Source organism: Acanthaster planci, linkage group LG10, assembly GCF_054643075.1.
Source record: "Acanthaster planci isolate LZ-2023a linkage group LG10, COTS_SCS, whole genome shotgun sequence".
NCBI lineage: Eukaryota > Metazoa > Echinodermata > Asteroidea > Valvatida > Acanthasteridae > Acanthaster > Acanthaster planci.
Window position 1 is genome coordinate 5591155 of NC_141786.1, and position 22785 is coordinate 5613939.

A 22785-nucleotide genomic window follows, 5' to 3' on the forward strand; every position below is an offset into this window, starting at 1 on the left:
AACACAACAGTCTCAAGAACCACGTCATTATTATGAAGGGTTTCATTTCAAAATGAGATATACACCATTGGAATAATTATCAACGCAATACAATTAGTGAACATTTAAGAGCCAAAAAACAAAGTACCAGGTCTCCATAAATGTCCTGACTCATTGCATTATTTTAGTCAAGCAAAACCTATAGAAACTGGCTGGAGGCAACCATGAGAAGGTTAAATTCAGATGAGGGACAAAATGGCGCTTAATTCGTTTTCTTTGGAATAACCACCCACATTTTCCCCAGCATTTTTGAAGAGTTGCATTCAAACTTTTCCAGTTGTTGCGACATTTCCAAAGGGATTGTTCACACCATTTATCAAACATTAGGTCTACGCAACTCATCAAGGTATGATAAAGAGTTGGTTCCAACATTTTCAAGGTTTTTTGGCCCAACATTTTTCCGATACTACCCAACTGGTAAAAAGGTGATATATTAGATATTTAAGATTTCTGAAGTGTTGGACCCCATCATTTTTGCAACACCTTTTAAATGTTACATAATGGATTGACACTTTTGTAACATTTTACAAGTGTTGGAATTCGTAACATTTTAAAAAGTGTTGAATCAATAAGTAAAGAGTGGTCACTGACCAAACTCATAGAAAGTGTGGACTTTAACATTTATTAAGTTAAATTTAACACTTCAGATTTTAGAGTGTTAATTCTCGATATATCTCATTGTAAAGGTTTATTGGTAGTCCTTTGGCTTTATTCAGTTAGTTAAAATATAGGAGAATAGCAAGGGTTGGTGGGCTTGAAGGATTAGTATATTTGTACGAGCAGGAATAAGACACAATCGGCAAAAATCTGACAGCAAATTTAAGGACCGAGTGAGCAAGGATAATGTGGCGATGACCTGTCGAACAACCAGCTGAGGTGTAATACATACTAAATGAATATTTGAGCTTTTGGTTAAAGAGGTCGGTAGGGAGCATCACCGGCATCATCTGCCCCTTCTACAGCCGAATCTTGAATAGCCTATCGTGGCAAAGCTGCATGGGTCCTGCAGGCCGTTTTTAATTTCACAATGAAATAGCAAAACTCATCGGTGTACGTGATGAAAAGCACTTTCAAAGCACCTTGGGGGATGTGGAGGGGGAATCGTGCTTTAAACAAATACGACAGTAAAAGGGAAAATTGGTCAGAGTACGCTTTTGTTTGGAAAGACCTTTAGGATTACAAAGTGCATTGTGCGTTTTCCCTTTTGTGATTGGACCATGTTTCCCAGGGGTGTTGAGTAGAGTGAAAGGTGGAAAAAGAAGAGAAAAGAAAAGAAACGAGAAGATCGCTCAGCAAATGTACGTGTCGATGACCTCGGAACCCAAACCACACATATTAGGGACCACATACAAGATAAGCACCTCCGAAGAGTTTGACAAATTACCATTTGGTGTTGTTATTTGAAGAAACCAGATAAATGAACGTGTGGGTGTGAAAACTAAACGTTGTGACTTTGGAAGTATTGTCAAACTGATAGAAATGAAGTGTAGGCCTACACATTTTGAATGTCGTGTGAAATTAGGTTACCAAGTACGGCAACAATAAGAAAAAAAAGCCACCCCCCCAAAAAAAACCCCCAAAACAAAACAAAACGAAAAAACAACAACAACACTAGTATGCATGCCCACACGCCCATAAGAACACTTTTATACCACGTTCGTCTCTTGACCATTCATATAAATTAGTTTTTTGGGTGTACCCACTTGTATTACCCTACTGGCCCCCTTTCAGAACAGAATTTACCGATGATTCTGGGATCCCATTTGTAATCCTAACCATAGTGTCTGTCTAAGTTGTTTATTCAGCCTTATCTTCGCTTTGGATTGCCTGGCCGTGGTCTTTTGGCAAACTGTTGGTTTTGGACAGGCAGACGTGATCTCAGACGACATGTTTTTGTCTGCGTTGAAATAACCAGTTTAAAGGTGAGGATATCCATTTCATGAAATGTTAGTTTCAAGGAACCAAGAGAAATGTAATTACAATACAGTTTCCGTGGTCAATATATCATTTAATACCAATTTCAAATACAAGACAAAATGTCATTTTTGCATTTAATAGTATTACAGGCAAATACCATATCACAAAATGAGGGTTACTTCACTGCGCATTTCGAGAGTCCAGTTCTAGATGCTAGGACAAAAGTAAAAAGAATTAGAATAGTTCTAATAAACTTGAGATGAAAGGTCTAATTCTGGCGTGTTTAATCCCTGCATGAAAAAGAGACCCCCAAACCGGATTTGGAGGCTGGTCAGCACGTGCATATATTCTATCCTTGCGCTCTGAGCAACCGTGTATATTGAACATAACAAAATAATTATTTATTCTTGCCTGAAGCCGATGAACCGTAACTCAGTACAAATATAAGTGTAGGGATATGAGTTTTAGCAGCCGTCCAGTTGAAGTAACAGTAATTCATTCATAGAGGTCATGAATATTCAGTGGCTGTTTGTTTCATAGTACTTGCTATTACAACTACTGGGTTCTTTTTGAATAGTCTCAAATATCGTTCGTGCAAGAGTTGGACTGTCCACTTACCTCATTAGTGTAAAATCACTGTTGTCACCGTTATCTGAATAATTTAGACGATAGAGATATTTTTAATTGGGTTTTGCGAACAATGAGGGGGTGGCACCCAACACTAGAATAGCACGCACGTGGTTTCGCGCTCTCTTGTCTTGTTGCTGCCTAGATGACAACGGCATCACAAATTACTCTCTTTTCCCAGGATTTAGGGGGTAAGTCATTCGCATTTCTGCCATTGAGCTTGTCCTGCCAAGTTCATGGAAGACATTGATCTGTGTGGCTTTCAGTCTGATCTGTTCTTGCGGCTCAGGTCGAGTGACATTTGCTGAGTGGTCAGAGTTTCTTTTTGAAGTAAAATGGCCTTTTTGTATGTAGACATCGAAAACACAGTGCTGCGTTGCATTAGACCATGGCAGCGTAACTTACTATACATGTACAGTACATGTAAAGCATAATGTGCCGTGTAGTACGGGTCGTGCGCTGAGCTCAACTGTGTACATGGGTCGTAATTACTGGACGCGCTGCCCCTGTACTTAAATTGCATATTCTTATGAGTTGTCAAGATGGTTTTGTTTTTGTATTTAACCCCATAGCCATTTCCTCGTCTGGTGCCTTCTAATTATTGGTACTGCACAAGGAAAGAGGCACTCACCATTTACACTACATAGTACATCGGGGTAAGGCTGGTGTCTTTTTATGTACATGTACTTGCAAATATGAACATGATCAGTCAGCCAATTATATCATGTCAATCATACACACATGTATTGGCCCTTGTGGATTAGATAATATATATGTAGTAATTGTCTTTGTGACAGCTCATGGATTTATGTATCTAAAATGTGGATGCAACCTGTATTGTATAACAACCACAAAGCGAGTATTATAAAAATTTTAAAACATATTTTATTGTCTACAGTTGACACTTTTTTTTATTTTGTCTTCCTGATCTGGAATTCATAAAAATGAATTTCTGGTGGGCAACTGTACCCTGGTGGTACATTTTCTGCTGGATGATGCTCAATACCTCTTTACGAAGGTGAACCTGACCACCCTAAGGTTCACTGGGGACCCGCCTCGTGACATAAGCATAAAACAAAGATACAAGCAACAAGTTTATTGATAGAATTGCCGAGGCCTCTTCGTAATCCTCGAATGAACTCCCTTCTGCTCCTCCAGCGTCCACGACCTTTGCAGATTATAAGAAAGACGAAACCCCCGGCCCCTCGAAAAGCATTGAAGGAAAAACAAAATAGGGGAAAATCCCTTTTTCGCCCCGCTAAAATGTTGGTGGCAATAAAGCAAACCATCACTTTCACAACCCTCTAGAATCAGCGGTTTCGAACCCAACAGAATACGAGCCACTCTGCAAAGAAAGATAATATATTAATGGACGTGCTTGCAAAGAGTTGGCAATGAACAGGGTAGAGGAGGGGTTTTGCCGACTCAAACTTTTCCTGTACGATTTATCCAGTACAAGACTGTTTCAAGAAATAGTGACTGAGTGCCCGAAGCGGAGGCAATATAAAGCCGAATCACTTTAAATGCAGGCTATTAACTCAATGGGGCCACCGCAAGAAGAGTGAGCTGGATGGAGTGGTACCATCTGGTATGGCCAACTCCCATAATGGCTGCACAGCGGTGACCAATTATTTGAAGCTTCAATTTCTTTTGCATCCAATCAAATATCCTCATGTAAGTACGGATCCGCGCGCAGTTTATTTCAACATTCAAGTGAGTTATTAATATTACAAACGAACGTATTAGACGTGTCGCAGCCGAATTTCATCAACAAGTGTCATAGAGCACAATTTTATCAAATTTATGAATGCAAGGATATTCATCATTGTGTAATTTTGAATAAGAACTTACCATAACAAATACAAAAACAAAGCATATTATGTAAGTATTAATTTTAATGTATTCAGGAAACAGTTACCCAACATTGCCATAGTTTATCATCACTTCACATCTTAACATACATCTTAAACCACTCTTGTGACGTCATCTTATTCGATAAAGTGTCGATTGTCTTAAGAATATACAGTTTTTAAAATGTACAGTTTGGACATTCTTCAAAAACTGACAGAGCAAACTCACGTTAATAGACACAGAAAAAGCACTTGTGACAAATTACAACGTCACACACGGTGAAAAACGCTGTGCCAAATAAAGTAGATTGTTTTAGACGTCCAGTGCGGTTAACACTCAAATTTTTAGATTTGACGCGGTGACATTTTTGATGAGATTAGCGATTTTCAATTAAAGTGAGCCGCTCCTTACGTTGTACTACTTAACATGTAATGTTTTAACGTGTCTCCTTAACTTGTACATACCTTTTCCATTTTAGGTTCATTTTTATGTATCCCTTCCATTTTAGTTGTATTTCATCAATTGCTTTTCATTTTATGTTAGATTTACATTCTAATGGTTAGGCATATTTTGTAGTATTGTTATCATTTTTCTTTGTGTATTCATTTTAAAATTCACATTTAGCCACTCTACTTTCGGTTAATTTTTAAAGAGCTTTAACTCTTTCTCTGTTATTAAACAATTTTTAAAAACAACTTCTACAATCATAATTCATGCAAAATTTTGTAGAACAGATTAATTGTTTAGAAACTTAGGTATGATACTTCCCAGATGAATGAGATGATATTCCAAATGCATGTATTTCCAAACGAAAGAATTCCCTTTGGTAACTGAGGGGTTTCAAAGAGTAAGTACGCACTTCCAAGGTTGTAAACGTAATCTTCATTTGAAGAGAAAGTAAACTGTTGTTCTAAATCAGTCACTCTAGAAACTTGCTCGTTGGTGGTGAAAAAGGTCTCCAGCTCCGTACAGTCATATCGATAGTTTTTGCTAACTTTAAATAAGCATATTACCGCAACTAACATATAGATAGAAATCCATTTGAACCGTAAGACAGTGTGTGCCATGCAATACACTGATGGCGTCGACTGCATGTCTGTGTAGCTTCGTGTAAATCATCTACTGTGCTTGTGAAGGAAAACTAGTTGTGCACCCAGCCGAGGAGTTGCTCAACGGGTTGGGACAGGAATGAAGCTTTTATGTACATGCAAACGTACATAACCAGCCAACGCTGGACAAATGATGAAATTCATCTCGCTGCTCTTTCAAAGCATCAGGAAAGCCTTTTTGTTCTTTTCTACGATATAGACAATAATAGTGGAGGGAAGGACGTGGTTTAAGTCCGAGCTTCTTTTATTTGAATCAAAGAATCTCCACCTTTTCGTCGTTTCTCCATAATCTTAACTTAATATTTACTCTCCAAATCCGAGCAAGCGCTTGAGAAAAGATGATTTTCTTGGTATCTTTGAGAGTCTGCAAAGCATGATGCAGCGGCACACATGTTTAAAGTCCGGGTGTCGGGCCGTGTAAATAACAGGGTTTATACAGCTATTGGAGAAAAGAAGTAGGCCTAAAAAGGGGACAAATTTGTTGATTCTGTCCTTGAGGACTGCGACAGTTATCAAGTAAGGTGCGCAACACATCACGAAGAAGAAGACAACTAGCAATAAACTGAGCGTTACGTGGATGTTTCGACGGAATGGAAGCCTGAGTGGACGAATGCGCCGATTTGGAGTGCACTGGTCCGATGAGCGACACTGCCGATGCTGGCCTAATCTTCCCGGTAGCCTCATGGCACCCCCGACTACAGCCAGGCCCTGCTGCGGTGGAGCAGCTCCGATTCTCTCTTTGTGCCTTTTCACCCTCAACCCGACGTATACACTGCTGACGAGGACGGCAAGGAGCTGCACAGGGTAGAAGACTACCATCATGATCTTGGAGAATACACCAGAGCCCGGGGCAGTAGGGTTGAAGGAACAAGAACTTAGTTTATCATCGTACTCATACGCTCCAAATTCAGATAGAATGGGCAGGAGGCTGACAGTAAGAGGAATCAGCCAGGTTGTAGTGACGGTGGCTGCCAGGCAGCGACGGTCGAATAACCATCTGAGATGACTTTGGTTCTTTCGGCTGGTGATCAGAGCGCGGTGGACAGCGATTGATGCGATGTTATTCATGCTACAGCCACTACAAACGACAAGTATGAAGCCCTGGAAAGCGCAGAGTTGTTCCGAAATATTCAGCTTCTCCCTGTTTTCGCTAAGCAGGGCCAATATCATCACGGGCATACTCAGACACATGCTGATGTCCGCTATAGCTAGGTTGACCACAAACACGTTAGTAGGAGTGCGAGGTTTACGGGAGAGAACCGGGGCCAACAGGACAACGCTGTTGCCGATCACACCGGTAAAAGAGATGAAGCTCAACAAAGCTGCCAGCAACCGCTTTTCATCATATGAATCATATACGCTTTGTATCGAACTGGCTTCAGTCGACAACCTGAAATGTGACATCTGCTTTTCCATATCAATCAAAGTTTGATGGCAAAGTTTTAAACACCACTTTCTTTTCAGGTTATGGGTTTATCAACTGTTGGGCTCTTTACAGTACTGTTCCCGTGTGCTGTACAAATGAAATCACGCTGCAACGGTTTAAACTCGGCAAGGTGAAATAGCAGCATATTCTAAGAACTGTCCAAATGCTGCTCAGACAACTGACCTGCACTCACGGCCGCCGACACACTTGACACGCTCGCCATTTTAAGTATACTGTACTCTCAATTTGCATAATAGGTTAATGTGTGCTGACACCCTCGCTTATGATTGGTTGAGATATTTCGGGTAGCTAAAATCGAAAACATAAAGAAAACATAAAGAATTCCTGACAAGTTGGAAAAGGCCTCGTGGCTGAGCCACTCGTGCATGTGGTCTCCGGTCCAGCCGCTTTGAAGTTACACATAAACACAGCCGCGAAGGCCTTGACAAAAGGCTAGGGAGGGGGAGGGAGGCAGGAACGATGTTTTTAAAGGAGGAAAATTTGGACAGTCGTTTTTAGAAACAACTCCAGTTCACCCTCATCCAAGACCTGGATTCGTCACTGAACTGCACTCTTCATGAAATCATTTACGTATGGTGGCCATACATGTACAACTTCCCCTTTATCTGTGAGTCCGCCTGGAGCAGGACCCCCCCCGGTTGAGAAGAGCCATGCTGGTCGCTCGCTGGGAAGGACTGATAGCTTTGCACTGTGATTGGCTACATATTATTGTGACCTTTGACAGCGAGGTTATCACTTCATGTTATCGAATTGTTACTGATTGATTAATTTTCGGTTCACCAATGGCAATGCTTTAGCACGGGCAAAGTAACGGCTATATGATGAAACATGGCTTTGGTACAATCATAGTGTGGTAGTTTATCTTGTCACTTAGTATCACTGATCACGTGTCTTTTGGCGATATATTTCAAATCATTGATTAACTTGATCTATTTTTTCAACAAATAAAATGCAGTGAGAATATTTTCAGCAATAAGGAAAAAAAATATCGAATCGACAACCGCCGATTGTGTAATGCATTGAGCGAGCTCGCCCGCCTGGTAGAAATTTACCCCCAATGCTGTATGCTTCGTTAGCTGTGACCCCATGTGACGTATTTCCTTCTCTAAAATATGTACAAGGCTATCAGCTCTTCCTAACGCCCTATTCAATCGCAGGGCGACGAGCGATTGCTGGTCTGGGGTGTTCGTTTTGTTAGTGGTGACGTGCACGCAACGCGTGTTTTTCATCTATAGTCGTTAGTGATCCAGAAAAGTGAAGTTCCTACCAAACGAGCCTCCATTGATGGGAAAATCGTGCCCTCTCATTGTCCAGCACGGGGTTCATTGGCAGTATACACTATCTTCAGTGCTGTCACAAACCAAACTGAATGGGCATAACGAATTACTAATTCGTTTCAACGAATTACTAATTCGAAATAACGAATTACTAGATTGTAATAACGAATTGCTGATTCTTTTAACGAATTAAATCAATTCCTCAATAATTCAAGACTCAAATCGTGCAAGTATTTAGAAATTTGGCTATTTAGTTGAACAGATATAAAGTCTTTTTGTAGCCCTAACCTAAACTTTAGAAATTCGAACATATTTGAACCTATAGCATTCAATTGAATCCGATGTTTTTCCCTATGAACTCCAATATAACCAAAGCTCAAAAAATCAAAATATTTAAAGAAATCAATTCCTCCATAGTGCAGGACAGAAATTGTGCAGGTATTTAGAAATGTGGCTATTTAATTAGATAGGTATTGAGTCTTTTTGTAGCCCTACCCTAAATTTTAAAACAAAATCGTACGTATTTCACCCTATCTCATTTGCTGCATTGCGATGTTTTCCCCTATGAATTCCAACATAACTGAAGCTCTAAAAATCTAAATTTTTTCAGACATTAATTCCACAATAAACTCTCTGCTCGGCCATATTGCCTCACTGGGTCACGCAAACCTCTGTGGGAAGTTCATTCGAGAATATGAAACCAGCTTTGGTTGATATCCTGGTACTTGTATAGAATAGAAAAAGTTACCTCAGTAAAAAGGAGTCATCAAGATTGCGACCTATCAGTCGAATAGCTTTGTGTTTAAGATCAAAGACATTTTCAAGAGAATCTTTATTTCATTTTGTTATGAACTGGAAATTGAAACATGCTGGGTCAGACCCAGCACCCCCGTCAGGCAAAAAACCCCTTTAATAGGCTTGCATTTCTAATTTTGGGGGACAGCAAGTAAATAAAAACGATTGCTAAAACCCTCATTTTACACTATTGTAAAAGATCACCACAGCAATGATTATTTTATGAAAAGTGTTTTCCCCAGCACACGTCAACAGAATGAAATGAAATAAACACTTTACTTTCTCGTCCATTTCATGCACTTTATTATATTAGCCATAACGAAGAAACTCGTTTGCAAGTGGCCAGTTAAGCCATTTTACTTATATCCCACAATTGGCACATGAACAAAATTCAGGGAGTCCAAACATTTCATCTGACACCTTTTATGAATATCCCAATACAATGGGCATCGTTCTTCAGCAGTCCTTGATACGTCGATGATGAAATGGCGTATGGTGTTCTGAATAAGTTAAAACTTCCGTAAACGATCTTGATATATGACTTCACCTAGAGGCTAAATTCTTTCCCAACGTCTCCAAATGTTCGCTCCGGTAATGATCACTCGTCTGCTTCATTAAGCCTCTGTAAACTGTCCGCTATCCCAGAGGTATCAGTTCTTGGCAGCTTGCCAATTATTCATTTAGGGTCTTGTAGCAAGTAACTGGAGTCCATGATATTGTCCTTAGTCCTTCCCATCGCTTTAATCGTTAACGAATCGGTTATGCAGCATGAATGAGCAGTAATTGGGAACTTTTTATACAGTCGAGATAACCTTTTCAAACACAGTTTCTTTTCAAGGGGCCAATTGTTGCATAAAACACGTAAAAAAGAAAAGAAATTGGAATTTAAATCGTAAAGAAACGACTGATACAAGTATATGTGTAAAGGAACAGCAACACTGCAGGGAAAGAGAGAAATTTTAACAGCGTGTGATCATGAAATAAACAATAGTAAACTGCCGTCAGAAGTAAAAACAAAACACTTCAAAACTGGAGAAGAATAGTAAAACGCGCTCAAATAATTACTGCCAGAAATTAAATTATAACACCTTACCCACAGATCCTGTACCTTGATTGGCCTAGAGCTAGCCACATGGCATCCACTATTTTCCTATCTTGTTTTTCACGGCTGAATAAAAAATTAAACCTTTAGCAACCAAAAAACTATACGCATGACCAACGGCATTGGTATGCACACGCATGCAGTGATGTGTTCGTTGCCTGCTGCGAGTTAGGCGCAATCAAAGTGCTAGTGTTACACAGATGGGTTCAACTATTTTGTGAAGATGTTGCTTGGAAAAGTGCTGGTACATTTAAATTTATTTCTCAATCAACGTACCTTTTATATGTACTCAGATCAAATTGACCAGTTATCTCATAAATCAAGCTAATGCTGTGGGGAAAGTGTTAATTATAAAACAAATATTGACTGGTTTATCTCGTGGTGCGGTAAAAGTGGGACCCCAAGGTCATTCTAGTTTCCCTCTGGTAAGGGAAAAAAGCTCCATAGATCACCCTGGGAGGCTATTTTTACCATACCACGAGATAAAGGAGTCAATATTGGTATCTTAAAACAGTATCATATGTTAGGGGGAAAGTCTGGGCTCGATGAATACCACAAATAGATACTATATCAATTCGTCTTCAAATGAAACTGAAAATTCATAATAAACTGTACTAAAAACATAAGACATGTGAAGCATCTGACAAGAACGAAATGACTTCCAAGCATACTGTCATTGCCATTTGAGCATAAAACTCAGTTTCGTGCCTAACACATTCTGTAATAACCCTGCATGTATTTTCTTCATCTCGATGTCAATGGACAGTGACACATTTTCCCTTCCCTTTCCAAAAACATCATTGTTTATGCAAAAAATACTCGGTACACTCAAAAAGTCATTTAGATCTCATAGGGTTAAAACAAATAATATGATCAACAAAACATGTTTCTTTAGATTTTGTAATAGCTTCTACGACATTCAAACATAAACAAGAGAATGATAATCCTATTAAGGGTGTAATTGATATGAAGAACAATTGGTAGAGACTGCTGGATGGCCTCCCCGGATCTTTCCGCCTTAATGCGCCCGCTCGGTTACAGGGAGCGACTGGCTTCTAGACGAGGAACTGCTTAGTGGCAAGGACTAAGGCGATTACAGCCGCCAGAGGGCGGACTGCACTGACGCCGTTGCAATAATCCCCTTTGCAGAGGCAGACTGACCCGTCGAAGGTACTTCCTTGTGGAAGGGCAAAATGCTGCTTGATCACCTTTGTCGCGTCCTCACCCATAAAACACTGCGGTTCCGTCAATGTCCCCGGGGCACACGCCCTGAGTGTTCCATCATCGATCGGTACTGGACCTGTTGGGTATGGAAATCACAAAATTCAGTCTCATTGTAACACTGTAACCACGTGCTATCTCTGTGGTTGTCATCTCACTGAATGACCCCATTCCAAAAAATATGCGATGATCATTGTGTTAACATAACTCTTACCCTTAAGTGTTCCGGCAATTGTGGCACACAGTGTTGAAGGACCAATCAACGTGTCACAGGTTACATTGGCTTTGTAAGTACTGGGTGGAAAATTAGCGCAGTCGGCATTGCCGTCGTTGGGATAGGGAATACCTGATATTTGGAAGCTTGCACACAGGTAGCATTTTATTGCCCCAGCTGCAAAACAGAAAGAAAACGAAGGTGATGATTGCCTGTCGCCCCAAAAGCCCTAAAACTACCAACCCTAAAAGGCTTTGACATTTACCCTTATACCGTCTGAGTGTTTCAGCAGTGCATTTCATGTGCATACCTTTGAAGAAAACATCACCGTTTATCAGACAGGGCAACTTCTTAACATGACTATAATGTGGGATAAAGTATACATGTAAGACCAAAGTGAGAGTTAATGAATGAATAATGACAATATCAAAGTAAACCATTCCCTTGAATTTCGATTTGAAATTCCTTTATACAGCTTCAACAACGGATCATTCCAAGTCTGGCATGGATATAAACGTCCCTCTTTTAATCTGTAAGAGACTCCTCGGCTAGTCTGTGGCCCTTCCCCTATACGTCACTGTAATCAACCTATTCGGTTTTATTCAAGCTTTCGTAACGAAATGGAAATGTAAGAAAAATTAAATAACTGAAAAATACCCCATGTATTCCAAAACGAACATTATCCAAATTTTTGAAAAACGTACAAAATGAAGAAATTCATACAGTATCATTGTTTTTACAGTTTATCTTAGGGTCCTTGGGTTAAAAACGTTATACTCTGACCCCAGTTTTCAACAGATGGCACTCTTTTCCCTGTTCTGTGGTATTTTGTGGGATACGGCACTCAGAATAAGAAACACTTAAATCCCGTCTACCTATTAAATTCTGAATAGAAAAAGTCTTGTGACAAAGTTTACTCTTTTTCAAATGTTGATATATAAATTTGTGAACGACAGAGGAGGCACTGAACCTCCTTAAAGTTAAGAACGTTTTTCTTAGATATTCTGTACAGAGGACTTTTCCTCTGGGGTGACAGGGATCAGCGAGCCCACAAAAACTACTCGGTTTGTTTTTCTTTCTCCTTTCCATTATTGTTAGGTGACCAGGCACCATCAAGCACTATCCAGGCACCTATGGGCTTTATTTCAGACTGTGGTGAAAAAACCCTGCATTGCCACCTACTCTACCATTCAATTTTAACCCCCCTCCCCCGGTAGAAATCTGATGAACACGTCAAAGAGATGATGAAGACTTACTAAAGTTAATAAATCTAGATTTACTTGAAACTTTTGTACATCTACATTTATTTGAAACTTCGTAATAACATCAGGTTAATTTTCAAGATGTCTGTGCATTTGTGTCATCACCCGGACGTCATCAGGTATAACATTACAAGCAATTAAAGTTCAAAATATAAAGAAATATTTTCAACTAAAACTTTACAACCGATGAAGATAACACATCCACATTTGGAGACATGGCTATTAAATCTTGGCCACCATTACGGGTATGTCGAGGGAAAAGTCCCATGACTTCGACTTCCAGGATAAAAGGAAAGAAAAATGCAAGCTATATGACTAGAACTTAAACATGGAGGGGTTCTGCTTTACCCAGTCAAGGTGAAAAATGTCCGTAGTTGTATGCTGGACCCTATGTAGGAATTGCTGGGTCAGAATATGAAAGAGCGCCCTCTTATGGCTCTTCGAGAAGTTTTTTTTTACGTACGAGATTTGAAGGCATATTCTCACGAAAGTGGACGAAAACCACGTGTTAGATACAAATTGTTTTGTACACACTGCAATAACGAGAACAACTTTAATGCCAACGACATGACTCACATTCCCTGACGTCATCAAATCAACAATCAGTATTTTCCAATGAAACTCTTATTTGTAGCTCAAACACGTTCCGTCTAGTCTTAACCTTTTCTGTTAAAACGTGTCGACAGGATTGACTGCATAAAAAGGGTCGGTCGACGATAGGGTCAGTCGAAAATGAGAACCATTAGATTTAAAAGGGAAATGGACGCCGCAGTGATTGATTGTCGACGGAAAAATAGCTAACTTACCCCTCTGTGCTGCCATGAAGACGAAAAACAACACAAATAATCTCGCTCCTTGGAGAAACGAACAAAATATGAAGGTCAGTGCCGTAATTGGAACTTAAAGGAAAGAAATGAAAGTGGTTTCTTTCTACGTATGAATTCAACTGCAAAATTAGAATACCTGTATTACAGGTAATTCAAAACTAATGTGACGAACACGGGGGAATAAATCGGAACATTCGTCCTTTCTGTAATACTTTTTTTCCATTTCACAGTTTCTTTTTATTGCTCAATTTTATTCAGCACTGGTGCAGTGCCAGTGTTAGACAGTATTAGACATATTTATTTTCATATTGAGTTATTTGTCTCATCTTCAAGGGAGATGATAGTGCCTAAATCTACATACACCTAAAGATGATGTTGATTTGTCTGCTAGAATCTTTCCGTATGCACACGACCTACACGTAAATGTCGCTCGTTGCGCGTGTTGGCCTGAGGGAAAATCGAAAATGACCTTTAAGTGATGCGTTCTATTCTACAAAGAGTAGGGACCGATCAGATAGCTATAATATCTATTACTAAAAAAGTAGGGGGGGTTGTTATCCTACGGAATTCACACCCCTGCGTGTTCTAAAGGCAAGCTTGAATGCTGCCATTCCTGTAAACATCTGAAAACAATTTCAAGGCGAGTTAAATGATCATTATCTCATTAGGTTGTAAGCTAACACTAGTCTTGTATGAAGTTGGCATGTCTTGAGAAGGAAATCTTACTCTGTTATTTCAGAACAGCACAACTCACCCATTTTCGCTTGTCCGATGGTCTAGACTTCTGTTTGATGTGCAAGTTCTCTACAGCAATAGGTTGTTCAAAGGACTCGCAGTGATCTTTTATAGGGACGCGCCATAACCAGAACTACTTTCGCAGTGCGTACTTTGCTCCTTATCGCGCCTCCTCTCACCCGTTTCTAACACTCATTGTCCTTACGCACAAGGTAAAAATGTGGTCAAACAAACATAGTAAAATTTTATCTTTGGCAGAATTTTCCCTAACATAGCCCAAATATTGTTTTCACGTGGTGTTTTGAGAAATAAAAATGGTTTTATGTTGGAACTAACTCGTCAGGTCACAGCCAATTAGGTCACCGTGTCGGATGAATAACATGGTAGTAAAGAGGCACTGTGACACCACATAAAGATTACCATGTAGTTTTCCGTTGAGTAAGAAATACCTATGATCGGAATTTTCCAGTATACGTACTTTGAGGATGTGTTTTTTCCAAACAAATATTGCACCTGTAACTGTTCCACACTATAGAACTGTTAGCCACACATTCAACTCGAAAAGTCGTGAACTTTTATAGCTCAAGTTCTATATCATCTTTGGTCACTCCCTTTTGCACCTACATCAATCCGTGCGATTCAGGAAGTACGGATGAAATTTGTCTTTTTCGAAAAGAGTAATTCTAATCCATATCAACTACCGTCGCAAAATGGACGGAAATTAAAGCATTTGCGCAAGAAAAATCCGTGAATTTGAACACATCATGAAATTGAATGGTCTAAGCCTAGCCTAGCCCATTGGACGTAGGGGGTTGAATGGTTCTCTTTTGAATTTTCACACAAAAACGAACCCTTTTCCGGGTCACAATTTTCTGACCAAGAAGGCTGGATCATGTTGATCCGTAATGGGTCAGTGCCCTGGGAACCAGAATCTAGGTCAAATCTGCTGACACTTTCCAGGTCAGACCTGACCCGGGAGTTTTTAGAGTGTAAATTGTTTTGTTCTTGGGCAGTTATTTAGGATTCAAATGGTCAGAATGAATTAACATGTAGACAATAGGAATTTGAAACAGAAGTTGGCCGCATTGGACTTCGGAATGTTGTAGCAGAATCGGACTTTTATGATTATTAGAGTCTGATTCTATTACGTATGCAGCAAACAAGATGTTGATACACAGTTCATCTTCCGACTGTATCAACATCAGCCTACCATTGTCTTTTTCACTCTATTTTATAAAATTTTTCACTCTGTTATACAGAATAAAGATAGGCCTATCTTCCGTTTGGATTCGTAATTATCTCCAGAGGTTGCACATGTACATACGAAGTAGGAAAAATGGAATTTTATTGCAGAATTCTGTAGTCCTTCGTATTTTAATTCAGATCATCTCAGTATAAACAAAAATGGCGGCTTAAGAAAGTGAAACTTTCGTCCCTACAACTTGAGGTAGTTTGTTTAAGCAAAAGATATTTCAAAAATGAGCATAAAACAAGGTTAAAATCTTAAAACATGTCCTTAGGAAACAGCGAGTAGGTGATTTATGGCAACCAGCAAGAGAAATATTTCCTAACGATTGGGCAAACTTATCAATTAAAAAATCTCAAAGAATAAAGCTTTCATTATTTACGGTCTAAATATCCCGATTGTCCATAAAATTGACAATGGTCACTTCAAGGGACAAGCGACGAGTGATCAAATGAACACACACTGGGATGTTTGACGTATACTTACATGTATCTTCATGGCTCTGACATTCATTAAGCGAATCATAACAGATAGCCTGGTAAGAAAGTTAAGTTTTATCTACCTTAAAATTGAAGGCACAGAGCTCTACTTGAATGCACAATCAAAACATTGATTATGATTGGAGGGGCATTTTGAATACTGAGTATAATTTGCTGAACCATCACATGAAAAAAAAAATAGATAAAAAAAGATCACGTGTTGGTTACCCGCATTTCCGTACACGATAAGTAACTCTAACTTTGTCTATTAAATCCGAGCTTCCAAAAAACTCATTACATCTGAAAAGAGAAATTGTAGGGGAATAAAATGCGCCTTTCCCCACAATTTGTATGGAAAAGGGAATCACTCGGCCAACGTCGCAAGGGTTAGTTTTGGATGACACACCTATCATATTACACCACGCGATAGATGTTATGATTTTGTTCCCAAGTGGTCGACTAGTTGTGGTTACACGACGTCCTCGTTTCAGCGAGCAAGGTCATTGGACTTTACTGCATTTTTTTTCACATAAATTAAGGGGTGCAATGTTTATTTATGCGCTACAAATAGCAACGAATGAAAACAGTTTATATATTAATGCACATAGCAACCCTTTTGTACCCTGACCCGTTGGACAATTAACAAATTGGCAAACAGCTCAACGCAGTTGCAGCAAGAGGCAATGACAGGCAGGCAGGACCAACAACCTATTGACGAATATGAAGTAAGAAGTGTTTTTAATCGTGTGATAAATGTAGATAGGGTTAAGGGTGTGTCAGGACACTTTGACATTTGCCAATCATGTGATAATGCAGACTCAATTCTGTATACGCCATCCGGTTACGTGGTAACAATCTTGATATACATAAATCTCGTATTTCTATAGTTGGGCAATTTATCACCCTGTTGTTAATTTTCAAATTTAAAAACGTAAACTTTCTGTGGAAAGATTCGGCGGTTAAGCACGAATGAGGTGCCTTGTCTTGTATTTTTCCAGGTATAATAGCCAAAAGGTTTCGGCCTTGTTTTTGAATGGCGGATTACAGAAATGACTAAATGTTACCTTGTAAAAGATATGCCAAACATGACCTGAACCTTCAACCACTTTAGCCCTTAAACGCTGAAGGAAGAGAGAACAAAAACAATGGCAGCAACAGAAAGTTGCTTTACGTGACTGTGTATACCCAGCAAGAAATGAGACCGAGGGGTACCCCCCCCCCCACATGTCCAATCCCTATACACATTCCAGACTATTGTTACTTAACACATCCCCCCAAGATGTCCGAAAGGAGTTCCCCAGATTCCTGCGAGACAACGACCAACACAAAGCAGGGGGGGTTCTCTCCGTCTCATACCTTGCTGCATACGTAGCTGTGATATGCCCAAAGCAGTGAGTATTACTTATTGCGTTCGCTTTTTAAAGCTATAGTTCATGCAGCGTTCCGAACAAAACCTTTTTACATGGTGACTCTTAGCATTGGTAATGCCAAATTGTGATTGTATTGAATACCTCGATCATATCTCGTCTAATTTGTGTAAAGGTTTGTCTTGATAATGCCGATCAGATGTGGGCGCCACGTCAAACGAAACACATCATGGAAATCGAGAGTGTCCAAAGACATCGGACCAAATTTGTCCCTGACAGCAAAGGACGTGTCCACTCCTACCAAGGAAGAATAAAAGTCTTCGTTATCGCCAACGATAAGTTTTGTCCTTTCAGTTGATTACGTAACCATTAGAATGTTTCTAGGTCTTGCGTTGAATAGTTTCTGCCTTCCTGGCCTATTGCTAATACATATTGCGACCTCTGTCGTATGCGCCATGCGAGTTTGTTCTTATAAATATAGCGTGGTTTGGCGGGTGTTTTAGAGGCTGCCACGCCTTCGCTGTCTAAGGACTACCGTCCTTTGCACCCTTCTTCCTGTAAGTAGTTTAAGTTTCTTAAATTTATAGGCACTGCAAAGTAGATTATTAATGTATCAGGTTATCTGGAAGTATATCTTTGTGGCACCAGTTTCTTGTATTTTGGTTTATATGTGTACTCATTGCGGTTGTACTTGCACGCGTATTTGGCCGCCATGTTTGTTTTTGCACTGTACTTTACACTTGTTTTAGTCACCTCGTAATGTTAGTTGTATGGGGATACAGTAAAATTTTGATGTCAGGTTTTGGGGGGATAGGTTAAATCTCGAGTTTTGAGTTAAGGAATTTTGTTGTTTTGGGGGGAATAATCATTTTACCGTGAATTATATTAATCTGTAATTTCAGCAGAATGCTGTGAGCCCAGAGAAAGACCTTTGCAATTCCCACCGTGTACACCCGGCCATAGGCATTTCCCCCGTAGACATCTCGCGATTCCATAATTCTACATAATTTATGAAGTGATGGCTTTGGTGTTAATTTCTATATGGTATATATTTATTTTCATTATCAAACCCAATGTTTACTGTGAAACTGTTTGTTGTGTATGTGTAATTGTTTGTGTATGTATTTATTTGTATTTAAATGTTATTTCATTTCAGTTTTCCTCGGTTTCCACTTAGCTTGGAGCCGAGTGCAATAAATAGGGACAACACAAGATCTGAGCCTGCAGTTGCCTGTTTTGTGTACACGATGACAGTCGTCTTTCTCTAATCTTAACTGATGTTGATCCTAATCATCCATGGCATATTGTTAACATCTCCTGCTGTCTTCCTGATTCTTTTGTGTTGCACTAATGTCTTGTGAAATTTCAAGAGCGAGTTTTCCACCTACCGAGTTTGGTCACATAGTAGCATGTATGACATCCCCTTGGAAGACCCCTCTCTGAATATTTTAGCATCAAAGAGGTAGACCCCGAGGCCTGGGCTGTGTGACTTGACGACAAACAAGACAGGCCGTGGTATACTTACCCTGTTCCTTTCCACTACAGTGTATATGGTTGTCTTGCTAATCAGGAAATGAACGTTAACTGTTACTCAGAAACACCCAAGTCAGGACGGGATCTGGTATGCCATAATACCTAAGCTTGTCAATTGGACCCCCATGGGAAACTTTGTCGGATCACCCACAAAATAGCAATGCATAACATGGCAAACAGGACACAAGGAAATATTTCCCCTCTAAAGCTGAAAGCTTGCGTTGGTAGAAACTAAGCAATTAATAATTCATAATGTGGTTGCGACGTATAAATTTTATACCAATCAAAACAACTAATTACTGCTTATCAAAATGCATCTTGGAGACCCCCTTCCCAGCTTCAATGCTGCAACGTTTGGAAGGCGGTGCCTCCGTCCACCACCGTTGACACGGAGTAAGAAAATCATATAACATTGTAAAAGCGTAAAGCAATAGAATAGCAACCGCAAAACTCTTTCTCAAAAGGAAACGAGAAAGCATTTGGAAAGGATTCTGCTATGATCGAAACGTCAAGCCACCCTTATTTTGTGATTTGAATTTAGGTCACTGCAGGCAGCCAGCAGTTTGCATTAATTTTGTACAGTTTCACATATGTTCTAGAAAATCAACTGGATTCAAAACGCCCTCTATTACAATTCCATACTTCTGTAGTCCAGTTTAAACTCAGTTGTTTTGATGTCTGCACTGCACTAGATGGACACTCTACATTGGTACAATGGTTCTGTTGCTCACCTTGCTTCAAATCTGTCACGGGGTACAGATTATAAGCCATTTTGAACCATGAAGTGTAGTACAAACGAACGGAGTACTCGCGCTAATGCCTTTTACATACACAACGGTGCGTGACTTATTCACTTTAGTAGGCCTACTCTATACCAATGCTAGTTTTGAAAATGAGGGTTTAAATTGATGTGTTTTGTAGACTTGAACAGATGGGGTTCAAAGCAAAATTGCTATTCAGAAATTGCTTTTTTTATATAGAAATAAAGTACAGAATATACAAGTATAAGCGTGGATTTCCATGTGGGAGAATTGTAACACTTTACGAGTATTTCATTACGTTCCCAAATTGTAATGTGCCAGACTACCTGGACGTAACCACTACAGACCGTCTTGCTTTCGTCTAACTGTAACAAAATGGGCACAGCGATATAAACTGAATCAAATAGAAGTTTTTCAAGAACAGTAACACTGCCTGTAGGAGCTGGTGCATACATAGCAGACACAAAAGCAAGACAACAAAGCATGAGCCAAGATTGAAGAAAACAAAGATAACAGAACGCAACAGAACACGTGGGAAATGGAAGATGTCACAGTAACCGACAAAGGCTGCTCCTGGCCATTTTGACTAATCACTGTTCAAACTTCAAGGTTCATTCTGCATAGGCCTACCCTCATACTTTCTGACATGTTTCTGCCCTCTCAGTGTCCGTTTACTTTATTGTGTCAGCCTATGAGTTCGAGTGCTAGACTTGACCCCAATCCAGTAGCCTAAATCCCGATATTATTCTGGCGTGGAAATGAAAAAGAAAAACAAATTCAACAAAAATGTACCCAAATGACTTGAAATGCAGCATACACACATGGATAATCATGCCAATAAGATGTACACAGTGGTAACTATCAGGTAGTTTGATTACGTCTGCATACATTATGCGTGATATATACATATATTATGAACATAAATTGGGTTCACAATCCTGTGAAGCCCCATTTATGTGTATACAAAACTCGATCCCTTAGACTTCGGCGTTGTTACGATTTTGCAATCGACCACTGTTGATTTCTCAGTTCCAAGATCAAGCAGCAGCTTTTCCCAATTAAACACTGACCCTGATAGAGTTTCATGGGTCTGCTGGATGGTTGGTTGGTGTTGTTTCCCGGTTGGGAGGGCTGGGCGGGGTTTGCGAAGGGGCGACAAGTTGATTTGTCTGCGACTGGTTTTGTACCAGAAAATCGGGCGTTGGAAAAAGTAATGGAGAAACATTTTGAATTTACGGTGTGCTTCAGTTAGTCATGTTTGTTTCCATTTAACCTACAAAACCACGTTCACAGAGAGAGAGAGAGAGAGAGAGAGAGAGAGAGAGAGGAGAGAGAGAGAGAGAGAGAGAGAGAGAGAGGAGAGAGAGAGAGAGGAGAGAGGGAGAGGGAGAGGGAGAGAGAGAGAGAGAGAGAGAGAGAGAGAGAGAGAGAGGCGTGTGTAGTACAAACTTCCTTATAATTTTTTTGCGTTACGCGTTTCTCTATTTTGGCTGTCAGAGAGTTCAAAATAAATTCGAAGTACGTATCGTTGGTTTTCGGTGTCCTTTCTTAGCATGCAGCATCCATGGTTTACATCTTCTTATCTCAAAAATTCCACCGATTGAAAATCGTGGTTTTAGAGTGGCTTCAAGAAATACATCCAAAACGTTATTCTCATTTGGGCAACAAAGGGTAAAAATTAAAATCACAACTACGCCGTGCTTTCAAGTTTTTGACAGCAATGCCTCTTTCCTGAAATCTGGGTCTTTCCCTGTTAATACACCTTAATAAAGATGTATTGAATTGAAGCACATGAGTTTCGAAGATTTAATCAAAGGTTTTGAGTTGATGACAAGGCATTAGAGATTCCTGTTTTGTCGGTAGGCTTACCATCGAAATTTACCCGCCCAATGCTGCATAAGATGCTGTAAACGTGACAGCTACCTGCATGGTTCCGACATTTTTGTGTCCACATCACTCATTGGTAAAGAGGACAGCGACAGCCTGTTTGTTAGCATTTCTTCTTTGTTCAATATTTGAATGATATGCCGTTTGGGCGTTGCCTTCTTCCCTTTTCTTTTCAAAACGTGATGGCCGAAGGTTCAATAAAAGAATTTGTATTGATGGCGAGCGGTAAAAGTAAAAAGTAAAAAAAAACCAAACACCAAAAAAACAAAAACAAAACAAAATGAAAAAAAGGAGGCATTTATTTTGCATTCGATCCTAACATATGTATGGTTGATAAATACTATGCACTTGACAGAGTCCTGCAGGAAAACATTTTACAAACAATCTTCTAGGATAGTGGTCCAAGCCATAATTCTTGGCAGAGCACGTCTTGACCTGTCCAAGAGTTCCCAGCGACAAGAGGCCAGTTTTTAAGATGTAATAATTGTTAATTTTATATAACAGGATTTGCCCTTACCCGACGTATATTAATAAGCACTGTCTGCTCAGTGCTTGTCCGAGAGCTCGGTGGTCGAGTGGTTAAGACATCTGCACTAGTAAGCAGGAGGTCGTGGGTTCGAGTCCCACCCGAGTAAGCTTGTGAGGTTTTTTTTTTCGCAAGCTCTCGGACAAGCACTGAGCATACAGTGCTTATTAATATACGTTGGGTAAGGGCAAAACCTGTTATATAAAATTAACATCTCCCAACGCAAAAATACATCTTGAAAATAGTTCGCGGTACCCGCTGCTTCATTTGACTCGGACCGGCCAGCCGACCCCGGCAAGCTCGGTGGTCGAGTGGTTAAGACATCTGCACTAGTAAGCAGAAGGTCGTGGGTTCGAGTCCCACCCGAGTAAGCTTGTGAGGTTTTTTCACAAGCTCTCGGACAAGCACTGAGCATACAGTGCATATTAATATACGTTGGGTAAGGGCAAAACCTGTTATATAAAAGAGGCCAGTTCGAATCCTTTAAAATTGAACACGCTTTTTAAACAATATTTGTTCAAAGAATTTCTAGGTAGTATCACGTACTTGAGCACATGACCCTA

At 39.8% G+C, this 22785-nt stretch overlaps 2 protein-coding genes across 2 annotated transcripts; both read right to left on the bottom strand.

The window, feature by feature from the left end:
• Window positions 1–5825: 5825 nt before the first annotated feature.
• LOC147797698 (beta-3 adrenergic receptor-like) lies at window positions 5826–7139 on the bottom strand. Its single transcript, XM_087142928.1, has one exon. It carries the CDS (start codon window positions 6957–6959, stop codon window positions 5847–5849), a length of 1113 nt encoding a protein of 370 aa, XP_086999054.1. The 5' UTR covers window positions 6960–7139; the 3' UTR covers window positions 5826–5846.
• A 2197-nt stretch (window positions 7140–9336) lies between these two features.
• Window positions 9337–14545, bottom strand: LOC110980573 (uncharacterized). Its single transcript, XM_022237393.2, has 4 exons — window positions 14443–14545; window positions 13668–13715; window positions 11600–11776; window positions 9337–11464 (listed from the first exon to the last, which is right to left on the bottom strand). The coding sequence occupies exons 1-4, from the start codon at window positions 14444–14446 to the stop codon at window positions 11220–11222; spliced, it is 474 nt and encodes a 157-aa protein (XP_022093085.2). The 5' UTR covers window positions 14447–14545; the 3' UTR covers window positions 9337–11219.
• Window positions 14546–22785: the final 8240 nt, after the last annotated feature.

What these genes read in the sequence shown, in the direction of transcription:
- LOC147797698 (XM_087142928.1), bottom strand. Translation starts at nt 6,959, where the DNA reads ATGGAAAAGCAGATGTCACATTTCAGGTTGTCGACTGAAGCCAGTTCG.
- LOC110980573 (XM_022237393.2), bottom strand. An exon ending in CTTCATGGCAGCACAGAGGG is followed by an intron (nt 11,777 to 13,667) that starts GTAAGTTAGCTA and finishes TCTGTTTTGCAG; the next exon opens with CTGGGGCAATAAAATGCTAC. An exon ending in AATTGCCGGAACACTTAAGG is followed by an intron (nt 11,465 to 11,599) that starts GTAAGAGTTATG and finishes CATACCCAACAG; the next exon opens with GTCCAGTACCGATCGATGAT.